The 14,898-nt window shown below is 38.2% G+C and overlaps 2 protein-coding genes across 6 annotated transcripts in view; both read left to right on the top strand.

Annotated features, from left to right (window-relative positions):
* Window positions 1-14,898, top strand: part of LOC116322940 (activin receptor type-1) — a 42,468-nt gene that overhangs the window by 22,397 nt on the left and 5,173 nt on the right. The window lies entirely within an intron of this gene.
* On the top strand, window positions 12,839-14,744 carry LOC116312804. Of its 3 annotated transcripts, none has more exons than XM_039599938.1 (5): window positions 12,839-13,285; window positions 13,397-13,462; window positions 13,932-14,167; window positions 14,299-14,550; window positions 14,655-14,744. In XM_039599938.1, the coding sequence occupies exons 1-4, from the start codon at window positions 12,850-12,852 to the stop codon at window positions 14,335-14,337; spliced, it is 777 nt and encodes a 258-aa protein (XP_039455872.1). In that variant the 5' UTR covers window positions 12,839-12,849; the 3' UTR covers window positions 14,338-14,550; window positions 14,655-14,744. The 3 variants fall into 3 exon arrangements, with proteins under 3 accessions (XP_039455872.1, XP_039455871.1, XP_039455870.1); XM_039599937.1 differs by having other exon boundaries at window positions 14,296-14,550; XM_039599936.1 differs by having other exon boundaries at window positions 13,932-14,173.

Below are 14,898 nucleotides of genomic sequence, written 5' to 3'. Positions count from 1 at the left end.
AGTATAATAAGCTGTCAAATATAGTAAGCCCATAAAGTTATGGCTACTAATAAAATATAAATAATCAAAATTTAAGGACTTTAGCATTCAAAGTACACTTTTTTTTTTTTTTTTTTTTTGCCCTGATACATATTATTTCAAATAATCACTTTCCATTTAGGTTATCTTGTTTACTATCTTTTAACAGGTAATTGTTTGTAGCTGTTAAATATTACACTTTATTAACTATCCATTAAGTATCTTGATAAGTTAAAAAGCTGCAGAGATGTTTATGCTATAACAAATATGATGAATCTTCATCGTTGCCACAAAAATGATCAGTGCAGGTTTGAATGTTACACATAATGGAGTCCACCAAGTGTGCTCATAGTAAATTTGGTGGAATATGAACAAACTGTGTGTGTGTGTGTGTGTGTGTGTGTGTGTGTGTGTGTGTGTGTGTGTGTGTGTGTGTGTGTACTTGTTTTCGTGACATCTGAGGACAATTTTATGATAACACACTCACAAAATGAGGACGCCGGAAAAATGAGGACATTTTGAGGTCCTCATTTTTCCGAGCCTTCTAAAGTGTTCTAGAGGCCCCCAACATGCTCCCAAACCAAAAATCTCGAATGTCCTGAAATATCACAATTTTATGAAAAAGTGTGTTTAAGTGTGTTTATCGTTTTTGCTCACTTTCAGTTTCTCCGCCTACTGGCCAGTTTTGGAACAAAACACACTTTTAACACACTTTCAGTGACGTCACTCTGCGAGTCCTCATTTTGTAGGTGTGTCAGACACTATAACACATTTGACCCAGGTTATAGTGATGTCACTCTGCGAGTCCTCATTTTGTAGCTGTGTCAGACACAATAACACATTTGACCCAGGTTATACCCTTCTTGGGGCTTAAGTAAGGGTAACAACAGTTAAATCAGGCAAATCTTGACAAAAATGAAGGTCTTTAGAGTCAGTTATCAGTGCCTGTATCTCTACTTTTAAGATTAGGCTTCAAACTTTCCTTTTGCTAAAGCAAATAGTTAGGGCTGGATCAGGTATCCCTGAATCCTCCCTTAGTTTTGCTGCAGTAGCGAGAGCTGCGGGGATTCCCATGATGCATTGAGTTTTCCTTTCCAGTCACCTTTCTCACTCACTATGTGTTAATAGACCTCTCTGCACTGAATCATACTGGTTATTAATCCACAGCATGTCTTTATCCTGTCTTTCTTCTCTCACTCCAACCGGTCAGATGCCCGACCCTCCCTGAGCCTGGTTCTGACTGATTTTTTTTCCTGTTAAAAGGCAGTTTTTCGTTCCCATTGTCACCAAAGTGCTTGCTCATAGGTGGTCATATGATTGTTGGGTTTTCTCTGTATCTATTATTGTACGATCTACTGTACAATATAAAGTGCCTTGAGGCGATTGTTGTTGTGATTTGGCGCTATATAAATAAAATTGAATTGAATTTAATTAAAAGATTACAAAACAAAAGACAGAGGTGAAGCTAAACAATAACCTAACCTGGGGAAAATAATTTTTATTAAAAAACAAACAAACCATGAAACCTGACATGGATACAAAGATACCTGGAATATGGAAATGTTGCACCAAAGATAACAGATGACCTGACACTGAACAAAGGAGGACAGGACTTACAGTGGCTTGCAAAAGTATTCGCCCCCTTGAACTTTCTCACATTTTGTCACATTACAGCCACAAACATGAATCAATTTTATGGTAATTCCACGTGAAAGACCAATACAAAGTGGTGTACATGTGAGAAGTGGAACAAAATCAAACATGATTCCAAACATTTTTTACAAATAAATAACTGAAAAGTGGGTGTGCGTAATTATTCAGCCCCCTGAGTCAATACTTTGTAGAACCACCTTTTGCTGCAATTGGATTCCATTAAAATTGATTCATGTTTGTGGCAGTAATGTGACAAAATATGGAAAAGGGGGACGAATACTTTTGCAAGCCATTGTAAGTACACAGAGAGATAATGAGGGGATGAAGAACAGCTGGGACAAATCAGACCTAACAAGACAAGGGGAAACAAAACTAGACTCACTGCATATAGGACAAGGACTTTCACAATAAAACAGACATCACAAGGATAATCTAATAAACAAATGAACTTAGCTTACCTAAAGAACTTAAAAATAAACATCGACATCCAAACAAACTAAAACTTAAAATGCTGGGTCAACAGACCCAGGAAAGTGACAGTAAAATCATTTATTATACACATTATACTTATTTTCTTAAATTGCTCATCTATCATCTGTATTTTCACCTGGGGGTCTAGGGGTGCCGCTCTTCTTTTCATGACAAATTAGGACATGTTTATGATAACACACTGACAATATCAGGCCAATTTTGGCATTACTCCATCAGTGAACAGCATGCCCATGCTAACTTAAACTAGACCAGCAAGCTAACCACATGTATATTAAGTGTTAGTTAAGAATAGGAACCAAACAAGTTAACGGAACGAAATTAACTGTAACAGCAGTTTGCAAAACACTGTGACACTTCTCAAGTGTTCCTACCTCAAATACAGCGAGTGTTGCTGTGTTTTTGTTGTTAAATGGACGAGGAGAGCCCGTGGCTGGTGAGAGGATGCAGCATTTCGTCCGTGGAGCATAGAACGGCGTCTGTGATTGGTCAACAAGTGAGTAAAGATGCATCTGATTGATCGAAAGCCTCAACCAAAGAGCTGCTGGTCACGGCAAGATACAAACCGCCTGAGCTCTGAGTGAACGGCACATCCGGGACCTTCAGCACTCAGCAGAGATTTATCTTGACGTATGTATTTACCTTTGATATCCATGCTCGACACACTTTGCAAGGTAAAGTTGTATGTTTAACAAGCTAATTAAACGGAGTTAGCTAGTTAAACGGAATTAAAACAATGCACAATCGATTTGAACAAACTGTGTGATGAATAATGATAAATGTTAAAAGTTACTTAAGCTGTATCTTCAACAACAGATATTAGAAGTTAAATTTAATTGTTTTTAAATTTCCACGGAGTTAAAGGGACCTGCTGGCCTTGCATGTGCTCTGCATCTGCAACTGCAGAGACAGTCAGTCTAAGCTCTTTTTAAGTGTAGGCTACTGCAACACGCATTTTATTTCAACGCAAGATAGGTTTTCTTGGATTTAAATGATAATATTAATGTTTTCCTGTTCAGCACAAATCAATGACATTAGTGTTTCAGTTATGGTAGTAAAGTGCACAGTTTACAGTATTTGTCCGTGTATTGGCATGTTAAAATTATTCGTGAAGGTAATTTAATGTCAAATTACATTTGCAAAGTGTTTGCACTGCGGTCCCCAACCCTTTTCGCGCGCTAGGACCGGTTCATGCCGGATAATATTTTCACGGACCGGCCTTTAAGGTGTCGCGGATAAATACAACAAAATAAAACTAGTACCGGTACCGAAAAAAGAAGATTTATTCATAACACAGGTGAAAGACCCAGGAAAACCGAGTTAACGATAAAACGATAACAAAATAACGCTTAAAACTGATAAAAATCCTGAAAACCATATATTTCACACCTGAGCCTCAACTCTCGCGACCCGGTACCAAACGACTCACGGACCGGTACTGGTCCGAGGCCCGGGATTGGGACCGCTGTCTGATTAGCAAATGCGTTGTGATTTAAGGCAGAAAAATACTATTTAAATTACCCTGTAAAGAAAGTATTGGTTTGTTTTGTCTTGCTGACTTTTTCGTCATTTTCTCATGAAGATGTGTACAGGTTGAGCAGATTGAGAGTGAAGAACATGTCAAAAGAAGACTCAGACTTCGTCCTGAAGCAGAGGCTGCTCACTTTATTTTATCTGGAAGTGACAAGCCTTGTTTAAAGGCCCAATGGATCAATGACTATAAAGGTATGTTATACGTTGTTCCTTATGGCTGCTGCATGAATATTACCAGAGCTGCAACTAATGTTTATTATAATATTTAATAATATATTACAATTGCTTCAGTTTCCTGAGGGAACCTCCCAAATTGATCAATAAACTTATCTATCTAGATTAAAAATGTTTTACATTTCCATGTATTTGAAATTTGTTGCCAACTATTTTAATAATTGTTTTTATTATTAGTATTTATTTATTGTATCAACTCATTTGTTGCATCCCTGAGCGTAAGCATCTAGATCAGGGGTGGGCAAACTCACTCCACGAGGGCGGTGTCCCTGCAGGTTTAGATGTGTCCTCGAACCAACACAGCTGATTTAAATGGCTAAATTAGCTCCTCAACATGTCCTGAAGTTCTTCAGGACATGTTGGTAACGAACTAATCATGTGATTCAGGTGTGTTGACCCAAGGTGAGATCTAAAACCTGCAGGGACACCGCCCTCGTGGACTGAAATTGCCCACCCTGATCTAGATGTTCCCCTCACAATTAAAACATTTTATGATTGTTTGTTCTGCATATGTTTTGTCAGTGGCTGATCAGCTGCAGTAAACCTGATTTGGATTGTATTACTTAACACTACTTATTGAACATCTTGTATTAGGACGTGGTGTATTTGCCTCTGAACCAATTGAAAAGGGATCCTTTGTGGTCGAGTACCGTGGGAGCTTATCTCAGAACATGAACGGGACAAGCGGCAGAAAAAGTACACAGAAAAGCAAACTGCTTTCCTATTTGATTTTAAATGGAAAAATAACACATGGTGGTAAGTAAAGGCATATACAATATCAGTTGTTCTTTACAAAATTATGTTTTTAGTGAACAAATCATATGTTCTTTTCTTCACTTTTAGCATTGATGCCTCCCGTGAAGACGACTCACTTGGCCGGCTGGTTAATGATGACCACAAGTACCCAAACTGCAAGATGAAACAGCTGGCAGTCCAGGATAAACCTCATCTCTGCTTGTTTGCTATTGACAATATCCAAGCAGAGAGTGAAATCACCTATGACTATGGAGAATCTATGTGGCCATGGCGAGCTCTGTAAGTAAATCCTCTTCATAGATTGTGCAGTACAAGAAATGTTAAATATTAGTAGATGAAAAGATAGATGTTATTCTAGTTATAAAGACCAGAGTAGATCACTGCTGGGTTTAGAGCTTTTGTTGACAAAATTTGATATTTTGTCCTTTTACACATGTTTTTGATTTAATTTCTGGGGAAATAGATGGCTTTACATCAGTGTTGGGTTTAGAGCTTTTATTGACAACAGCAGGAGAAGTTAGAAGTCAGGAACATGAACTCTACATGTGTTCAGTTGTCATGTCCTCATATTGTTTTAAGCTGTGAAGGACATGAGTGTGTTTTAGTTGCCTTCCTCATGTGGTTGGACCAACAACTGTAGTGTGTGTTACACTGTCCTCATATTGTTGGTAGCAGAACTGTACAGTGTTAAGTTTGTATAGAATCTGGTATAAGGAAGTCAGATCCTTCTGTAATAATGTTCACTGATACAAATATGATCTGTAGTTAATCATCTAGTCGGGATTTGTACTAGAGAATGTTTCTGACGTTATATTGTGGTCTTTTGTTGCAGACACCAAGTGCTGAGGTCCTGTCTCACCCTCATAAAGACCAGTTAGTGAGTGACATACCCACTTCATTCTTCCAACAGGTTACACATCATGTTTTTGTATTTGGTATCAAGTATATGTGTCAGTTGGGCCTAGTGCATAAATGAAATGCACTTTAATTGTATTAAAACAATCACTTTGAGTCAAAGTTTCCCAAAATCAACATTAGCATTAGGAGAAAGTAATTGTCTATACCATTTGTTAGTCCAAACTTTCCCTTAAAGCATCAACTTGATCTTTATTCTGACTACATTTGATATTTTTGTCCTTTTACACATGTTTTTGTCCATTTCAGCTCCTGCCGATCAGTTTACATGATTTAATTTCTGGGGAAATAGATGGCTTTACATCAGTGTTTGGTTTAGAGCTTTTATTGACAACAGCAGGAGAAGTTAGAAGTCAGGAACATGAACTCTACATGTGTTCAGTCGTCATGTCCTCATATTGTTTTAAGCTGTAAAGGACATGAGTGTGTTTAAGTAGAAGTCCTCATATGGTAGGACCAGTGATCGAGTGTGTGTGTGTTACAATGTCCTCATATTGTTTTAAGCTGTGAAGGACATGAGTGTGTTTTAGTTGCCTTCCTCATGTGGTTGGACCAACAACTGTAGTGTGTGTTACACTGTCCTCATATTGTTGGTAGCAGAACTGTACAGTGTTAAGTTTGTATAGAATCTGGTATAAGGAAGTCAGATCCTTCTGTAATAATGTTCACTGATACAAATATGATCTGTAGTTAATCATCTAGTCGGGATTTGTACTAGAGAATGTTTCTGACGTTATATTGTGGTCTTTTGTTGCAGACACCAAGTGCTGAGGTCCTGTCTCACCCTCATAAAGACCAGTTAGTGAGTGACATACCCACTTCATTCTTCCAACAGGTTACACATCATGTTTTTGTATTTGGTATCAAGTATATGTGTCAGTTGGGCCTAGTGCATAAATGAAATGCACTTTAATTGTATTAAAACAATCACTTTGAGTCAAAGTTTCCCAAAATCAACATTAGCATTAGGAGAAAGTAATTGTCTATACCATTTGTTAGTCCAAACTTTCCTTAAAGCATCAACTTGATCTTTATTCTGACTACATTTGATATTTTTGTCCTTTTACACATGTTTTGTCCATTTCAGCTCCTGCCGATCAGTTTACATGATTTAATTTCTGGGGAAATAGATGGCTTTACATCAGTGTTTGGTTTAGAGCTTTTATTGACAACAGCAGGAGAAGTTAGAAGTCAGGAACATGAACTCTACATGTGTTCAGTCGTCATGTCCTCATATTGTTTTAAGCTGTAAAGGACATGAGTGTGTTTAAGTAGAAGTCCTCATATGGTAGGACCAGTGATCGTAATGTGTGTGTGTTACAATGTCCTCATATTGTTTTAAGCTGTGAAGGACATGAGTGTGTTTTAGTTGCCTTCCTCATGTGGTTGGACCAACAACTCTAGTGTGTGTTACACTGTCCTCATATTGTTGGTAGCAGAACTGTACAGTGTTAAGTTTGTATAGAATCTGGTATAAGGAAGTCAGATCCTTCTGTAATAATGTTCACTGATACAAATATGATCTGTAGTTAATCATCTAGTCGGGATTTGTACTAGAGAATGTTTCTGACGTTATATTGTTGTCTTTTGTTGCAGACACCAAGTGCTGAGGTCCTGTCTCACCCTCATAAAGACCAGTTAGTGAGTGACATACCCACTTCATTCTTCCGACAGGTTACACATCATATTTTTGTATTTGGTATCAAGTATATGTGTCAGTTGGGCCTAGTGCATAAATGAAATGCACTTTAATTGTATTAAAACAATCACTTTGAGTCAAAGTTAACCAAAATCTAATTGTCTATACCATTTGTTAGTCCAAACTTTCCCTTAAAGCATCAACTTGATCTTTATTCTGACTACATTTGATATTTTTGTCCTTTTACACATGTTTTTGTCCATTTCAGCTCCCGCTGATCAGTTTACATGATTTAATTTCTGGGGAAATAGATGGCTTTACATCAGTGTTGGGTTTAGAGCTTTTATTGACAACAGCAGGAGAAGTTAGAAGTCAGGAACATGAACTCTACATGTGTTCAGTCGTCATGTCCTCATATTGTTTTAATCTGTGAAGGACATGAGTGTGTTTCAGTTGCCTTCCTCATGTGTTTGGACCAACAACTCTAGTGTGGGTTACACTGTCCTCATATTGTTTCAAGCTGTGAAGGAGATGTGTGTTTCAGAATACGTCCTCATATGGTTGGACCAACAACTGTAGTGTGTGTTACACTGTCCTCATATTGTTGGTAGCAGAACTGTACAGTGTTAAGTTTGTATAGAATCTGGTATAAGGAAGTCAGATCCTTCTGTAATAATGTTCACTGATACAAATATGATCTGTAGTTAATCATCTAGTCGGGATTTAAACTAGAGAATGTTTCGGACGTTATATTGTTGTCTTTTGTTGCAGACACCAAGTGCTGAGGTCCTGTCTCAGCCTCATACATACAAATTGGTGAGTGACATACCCACTTCATTCTTCCGACAGGTTACACATCATATTTTTGTATTTGGTATCAAGTATATGTGTCAGTTGGGCCTAGTGCATAAATGAAATGCACTTTAATTGTATTAAAACAATCACTTTGAGTCAAAGTTAACCAAAATCTAATTGTCTATACCATTTGTTAGTCCAAACTTTCCCTTAAAGCATCAACTTGATCTTTATTCTGACTACATTTGATATTTTTGTCCTTTTACACATGTTTTTGTCCATTTAACCTCTCAACGATCAGTTTACATGATTTAATTTCTGGGGAAATAGATGGCTTTACATCAGTGTTGGGTTTAGAGCTTTTATTGACAACAGCAGGAGAAGTTAGAAGTCAGGAACATGAACTCTACATGTGTTCAGTCGTCATGTCCTCATATTGTCTTAATCTGTGAAGGACATGAGTGTGTTTCAGTTGCCTTCCTCATGTGGTTGGACCAACAACTCTAGTGTGGGTTACACTGTCCTCATATTGTTTCAAGCTGTGAAGGAGATGTGTGTTTCAGAATACGTCCTCATATGGTTGGACCAACAACTGTAGTGTGTGTTACACTGTCCTCATATTGTTGGGTAGCAGAACTGTACAGTGTTAAGTTTGTATAGAATCTGGTATAAGGAAGTGAGATCCTTCTGCAATAATGTTCACTGATACAAATATGATCTGTAGTTAATCATCTAGTCGGGATTTGTACTAGAGAATGTTTCTGACGTTATATTGTTGTCTTTTGTTGCAGATACCAAGTGCTGAGGTCCTGTCTCACCCTCATAAAGACCAGTTAGTGAGTGACATACCCACTTCATTCTTCCAACAGGTTACATCATCATGTTTTTGTATTTGGTATCAAGTATATGTGTCAGTTGGGCCTAGTGCATAAATGAAATGCACTTTAATTGTATTAAAACAATCAGTTTGAGTCAAAGTTTCCCAAAATCAACATTAGCATTAGAAGAAAGTAATTGTCTATACCATTTGTTAGTCCAAACTTTCCTTAAAGCATCAACTTGATCTTTATTCTGACTACATTTGATATTTTGTCTTTTTACACATGTTTTTGTCCATTTCAGCTCCCGCTGATCAGTTTACATGATTTAATTTCTGGGGAAATAGATGGCTTTACATCAGTGTTTGGTTTAGAGCTTTTATTGACAACAGCAGGAGAAGTTAGAAGTCAGGAACATGAACTCTACATGTGTTCAGTCGTCATGTCCTCATATTGTTTTAAGCTGTAAAGGACATGAGTGTGTTTAAGTAGAAGTCCTCATATGGTAGGACCAGTGATCGTAATGTGTGTGTGTTACAATGTCCTCATATTGTTTTAAGCTGTGAAGGACATGAGTGTGTTTTAGTTGCCTTCCTCATGTGGTTGGACCAACAACTCTAGTGTGTGTTACACTGTCCTCATATTGTTGGTAGCAGAACTGTACAGTGTTAAGTTTGTATAGAATCTGGTATAGGAAGTCAGATCCTTCTGTAATAATGTTCACTGATACAAATATGATCTGTAGTTAATCATCTAGTCGGGATTTAAACTAGAGAATGTTTCGGACGTTATATTGTTGTCTTTTTGTTGCAGACACCAAGTGCTGAGGTCCTGTCTCAGCCTCATACAGACAAATTGGTGAGTGACATACCCACTTCATTCTTCCGACAGGTTACACATCATATTTTTGTATTTGGTATCAAGTATATGTGTCAGTTGGGCCTAGTGCATAAATGAAATGCACTTTAATTGTATTAAAACAATCACTTTGAGTCAAAGTTAACCAAAATCTAATTGTCTATACCATTTGTTAGTCCAAACTTTCCCTTAAAGCATCAACTTGATCTTTATTCTGACTACATTTGATATTTTTGTCCTTTTACACATGTTTTTGTCCATTTAACCTCCCAACGATCAGTTTACATGATTTAATTTCTGGGGAAATAGATGGCTTTACATCAGTGTTGGGTTTAGAGCTTTTATTGACAACAGCAGGAGAAGTTAGAAGTCAGGAACATGAACTCTACATGTGTTCAGTCGTCATGTCCTCATATTGTTTTAATCTGTGAAGGACATGAGTGTGTTTCAGTTGCCTTCCTCATGTGGTTGGACCAACAACTCTAGTGTGGGTTACACTGTCCTCATATTGTTTTAATCTGTGAAGGACATGAGTGTGTTTCAGAATACGTCCTCATATGGTTGGACCAACAACTGTAGTGTGTGTTACACTGTCCTCATATTGTTGGGTAGCAGAACTGTACAGTGTTAAGTTTGTATAGAATCTGGTATAAGGAAGTGAGATCCTTCTGCAATAATGTTCACTGATACAAATATGATCTGTAGTTAATCATCTAGTCGGGATTTGTACTAGAGAATGTTTCTGACGTTATATTGTTGTCTTTGTTGCAGACACCAAGTGCTGAGGTCCTGTCTCACCCTCATAAAGACCAGTTAGTGAGTGACATACCCACTTCATTCTTCCAACAGGTTACACATCATGTTTTTGTATTTGGTATCAAGTATATGTGTCAGTTGGGCCTAGTGCATAAATGAAATGCACTTTAATTGTATTAAAACAATCACTTTGAGTCACTTTGTTTAAGTTGAAGTCCTCATATGGTTCGACCTGTACAGTGTTAACAGTTTCTATACAGTCTGGTATAAGGAACTTAGATCCTTCTGTGAATAGTGTTCACTAAAGTATGTGTGAAATATATGTGAACTCAATGCAGCCTTCATCTCAGCAAATATAATTAATGATTGAGAGGGTTCACAAATGAATTTTCATTTAAAATGTCATGTCAAAATGACATGACACAAAGTGTGTGATATGTATGTTAAATCATTCTCACTATTAAGTTACAATGCATTGTTTTCATTTCTTAACTACTACTAATTTGTTTAACAGTATACTGAATTGTATAATTATTTTGAGTTACAGTATTCAAATGAATTATAATTACAAACACTGAGTTTGTTACGTTTCATTTAAGGCCAGACAAAAATCTCGAGTTCTCACCTTTCACCAGACAGATACCTCAGAGCAGGTAAGCCAGCTGCCTTTTTCTTCTTCATTCAAATTGTTTATGCTATGTGACTATGCATATCAACTATATGAACGCATTTTCATCAAGTCATGGATTGCAGAATGTTCTGCTACTGGAGGGGAATGACATTCTAGCTATTAATAAATACAAAGATGCTTTTTCTCCATTTTCGTTTAGATCTCTACTGATGAATTCTCAGATTGTACGGATTATGAAGATAAAGACTATGTCCCAGATTCATGTGGCAGTTCCTCTGACACAAGTCTCCATAGTTCTGGCATGAAAATCAGAGAATCTGTGGTTCCCCAAAATATGTTAAATGACATGGCATTGGAGACGGCTTCAGGACACAGCGGGAAGATCACCAGTTCAGAGAAACCTACAACATTTAGTTCGTCACTGAAAAGTAGCAGTCACAGTACTTCAGTAACAAGCCGCAGTTTTGATTCATCAGGGGTCACATCACCTAAAGACAGCTCCACAAAAGTCACACCTTTGCCAAACACGGAAAGACAAAGCAAGTACAACAAGAAGCAATACTGTCTATATTGTAAAAAGGCCATTGCTAAATTGGCAAGACACCTTGAATCTGCCCACGGTAATGTGCCGGAAGTTGCAAGCGCCTTCAGTTATGATAAAAGATCCCGCAAAAGAAGAGATTTGTTGCGCTCTATTAAGAAGAGGGGAAACTTCAACCATAATGCTACTGTGGCAAACTCTGGTGCTGGAGAAATGGTTGCTTGTCGAAGACCCACTACTGCAACAGGATCTGAGGACTTCCGTCATTGCAAATTTTGTCAAGGACTATATGCAAGAAATAGCCTTTGGAGGCATGTGAGAAGGTGCCCTCAGAGGTTTAATGAGGAAGCTCCCTCTGGGCAAAGACGGATGCATCTGGAATTACCGAAACCTGATCAAGTTCATGAAGCTGTATGGAAGATTGCTTGTGAAATGAATCAGGATGACATTTCCTTGGTAGTAACAAGTGAAAGAGACATTCTTAGCCTTGGTGAGTCACTGTACAATGGCAGGAAACCAAATGAGAGAAGGAATGATTACATACGCCAAAAAATGAGAGAGATCGCAAGGTTATTGATAACCGCCAGAGCTATAACACCTTTGAAGAGCACAGAAGACCTTGTTATGCCTAGTAACTTTCCCCATGTCATACAAGCAGTCAGAGCTGTTGCTGGTTATGAGCTGGAGAGCAACTCATATAAAACACCATCCTTGGCTTTGAAATTGGGACACAGTTTGGCGAAAGTTGCAAGCATTGTGCAGTGTAAAGCCATTATTGCAAATCGCTATGATGTTGCAGAGTCAGCCAAGCAGTTTGCCACTCTATATGAAAAAAAGTGGTCAGAGTCCATTTCAGCTGCTGCATTGGGTACACTTCAACAAGCCAAATGGAATAAACCACAGATTTTGCCATTTACACAGGATGTGGCACTGCTGCACAAGTTTCTTGCTACTAAGTCTGCAATGTACATGAAGGACCTTGAGGAAAAACCCAACAGCACAACCTTCGGAAATCTTGCTCAAGTGACTTTGACGCAGGTAGTGCTATTTAACAGAAAAAGGCAAGGAGAAGTTTCAAAAATGGAGCTCCAGGTTTTTACATCCCGGAATCGCACAGAGTTGAATCCTGACATTATGATCGGCCTAACTGAGTTTGAAAGGAAACTTGCAAAGCACTTTGACAGAGTTGAGATTAGGTGGTAAAAGGTCAAGAATGGTACCTGTGCTTCTCACACCTGACATGATCGCTGCAATGGAGCTCCTCGCAAAAGCCAGAAGTGAGTGTCAAGTCCGCACAGAGAATGTGTACTTGTTTGCACGCCCAGGTGTCCTTTCCCATTACAGAGGCTCTGACTGCTTTCGCAAGTATTCAAATAAATGTGGTGCAAAGTACCCAGAGGCCCTTACCTCAACAAGATTGCGGAAACAAGTTGCTACTTTGTCCACAGTACTAAATCTAAAAGAAAATGAAATGGATCAACTTGCCACCTTTCTCGGACACGACATCCGTGTCCATCGAGAATTCTACCGGCTTCCAGAGAGTACCCTGCAGCTTGCAAAAGTCAGCAAACTGTTGATTGCAATGGAGAAAGGAAAACTGTCTGACCTGCAGGGGAAAGGGCTGGATGACATCGCGATCAATCCGGAGGGTGAATTTTTTTTTTTTTTTTTGAAACATAGTTAGCTTTGAATATAACATTTGTGAATGTTCAGCAGATTCTAATATAAATATTTTGTCTTGACTATTTTTCCCCAACAAGATGAAGTAGTTACAAGTGATGATGATTCCAGTGGAGAAACCATCACTGACCCTCAACAACACAAAGGTATCTTGACTTGCTCAGTGTGTGATAATATCTTTAAGTTATGAGACTGGAGACAGTTAATAGGTTCCTGATAGTCATGTTAGATGGGCTTAAGAGACAGCAGTATATAAATTAGACAGAATGGTAGACACCATTCATTAATATGGTACTAAAAGATCTGGATACATTGAAGTCTGGCAAAATGCATAAATAAGCAATACAAAGGCAAATATTAAATATAAGGATTAGGAGGTCCACTTCTGTGAGATTAGGCACACAAGTTGAGAGGTAGTGCATGCAAGTAATGTGTTCCTAGGAGATGCCTGAGTATTGATGAGTATTATTAGTATATTATGTTCACATGTAAAATATTCATATCAAATGTAAAATTACACACTGCCCAATGCTGACTTTGCCTACAATGCAAACAAAAAAGCAAACAAACCTATTGCATGCATTAATTCTCATATTTCACTGTTACTTTTCAAAGGCTCAAGGACCAAGAATTCTGGGAACCAAAGCCACACACTTTACTCAGCTTCCTGGACAATATGGAGGGCACTTCTGCCTCAACCACCCTGGACAATATGGAGGGCGCTTCTGCCTCAACCACCCTGGACAATATGGAGGGCGCTTCTGCCTCAACCACCCTGGACAATATGGAGGGCGCTCCTGCGTCAACCACCCTGGACAGCAAAAACATCAGCAACACTGCACCAAGAAAGGGTGAAGGCACGCATATACAAAATGTTTTAAGTGAATATACTTGTTATCAATGGACATGTTTATTGTTTTCAGGCATGACACTATTAAGAGCTTTTATCATAATCCGTTTCATCTTCTTTGATTCCCAGCAGAACACAGCACTTCAAATGGTTCATCCCAAGCATCCTTAAAGGAGCATTAAGCAATATCTTTTCACTGCTAGGTGTGCTGTTGTGCACTGCCTTTAAACCAAACCAAAGTCTATGGCTGGAGATCAACACAGAGAGAGGGAGTGTGACTTCATGCTGTACTCCAGATGAAATTACAACTCTAATTCTTCACATGGCCATTTTTATGATGAATTGTGCTTATTGCTCCTTTACAGTGCTCCAGTAGAAACTAAGGTTTAAGAACATTTTGTATTCACATTATAAACTAGAATATTTTTCTCTTCTTACATTCACATTAAGATATTTTTTTTTTTTTTTTTTGTTTCCATTTATGACAGCTGGGAAGGCGAGGTGCAAGTGGACAAATGATGAAGTCAAGGCTGTTGAGCGGCACTTGCTTCATTTCATAACAAGCTGCAAAGTACCTGGCAAAAGGATTGTGACTCCTGCATCCAAGCAGAGCCGGCAGCTCTGAAAGACAGAGACTGGGCTGCCGTGAAAGTATTACATCCACAACAGGATCATAACATTGAAACGAAAGATGAATGAATAAAATTATAAAATGCAGGTTCAGGAATGCTG

This window comes from Oreochromis aureus, linkage group 16 (genome assembly GCF_013358895.1).
Source record: "Oreochromis aureus strain Israel breed Guangdong linkage group 16, ZZ_aureus, whole genome shotgun sequence".
Taxonomy (NCBI): domain Eukaryota; kingdom Metazoa; phylum Chordata; class Actinopteri; order Cichliformes; family Cichlidae; genus Oreochromis; species Oreochromis aureus.
This window is presented reverse-complemented; position numbering and strand designations above follow the sequence as displayed.

What these genes read in the sequence shown, in the direction of transcription:
- LOC116312804 (XM_039599936.1), top strand. Translation starts at nt 12,850, where the DNA reads ATGGTACCTGTGCTTCTCACACCTGACATGATCGCTGCAATGGAGCTC. An exon ending in TGACCCTCAACAACACAAAG is followed by an intron (nt 13,463 to 13,931) that starts GTATCTTGACTT and finishes TACTTTTCAAAG; the next exon opens with GCTCAAGGACCAAGAATTCT. An exon ending in TGCACCAAGAAAGGGTGAAG is followed by an intron (nt 14,174 to 14,298) that starts GCACGCATATAC and finishes GATTCCCAGCAG; the next exon opens with AACACAGCACTTCAAATGGT.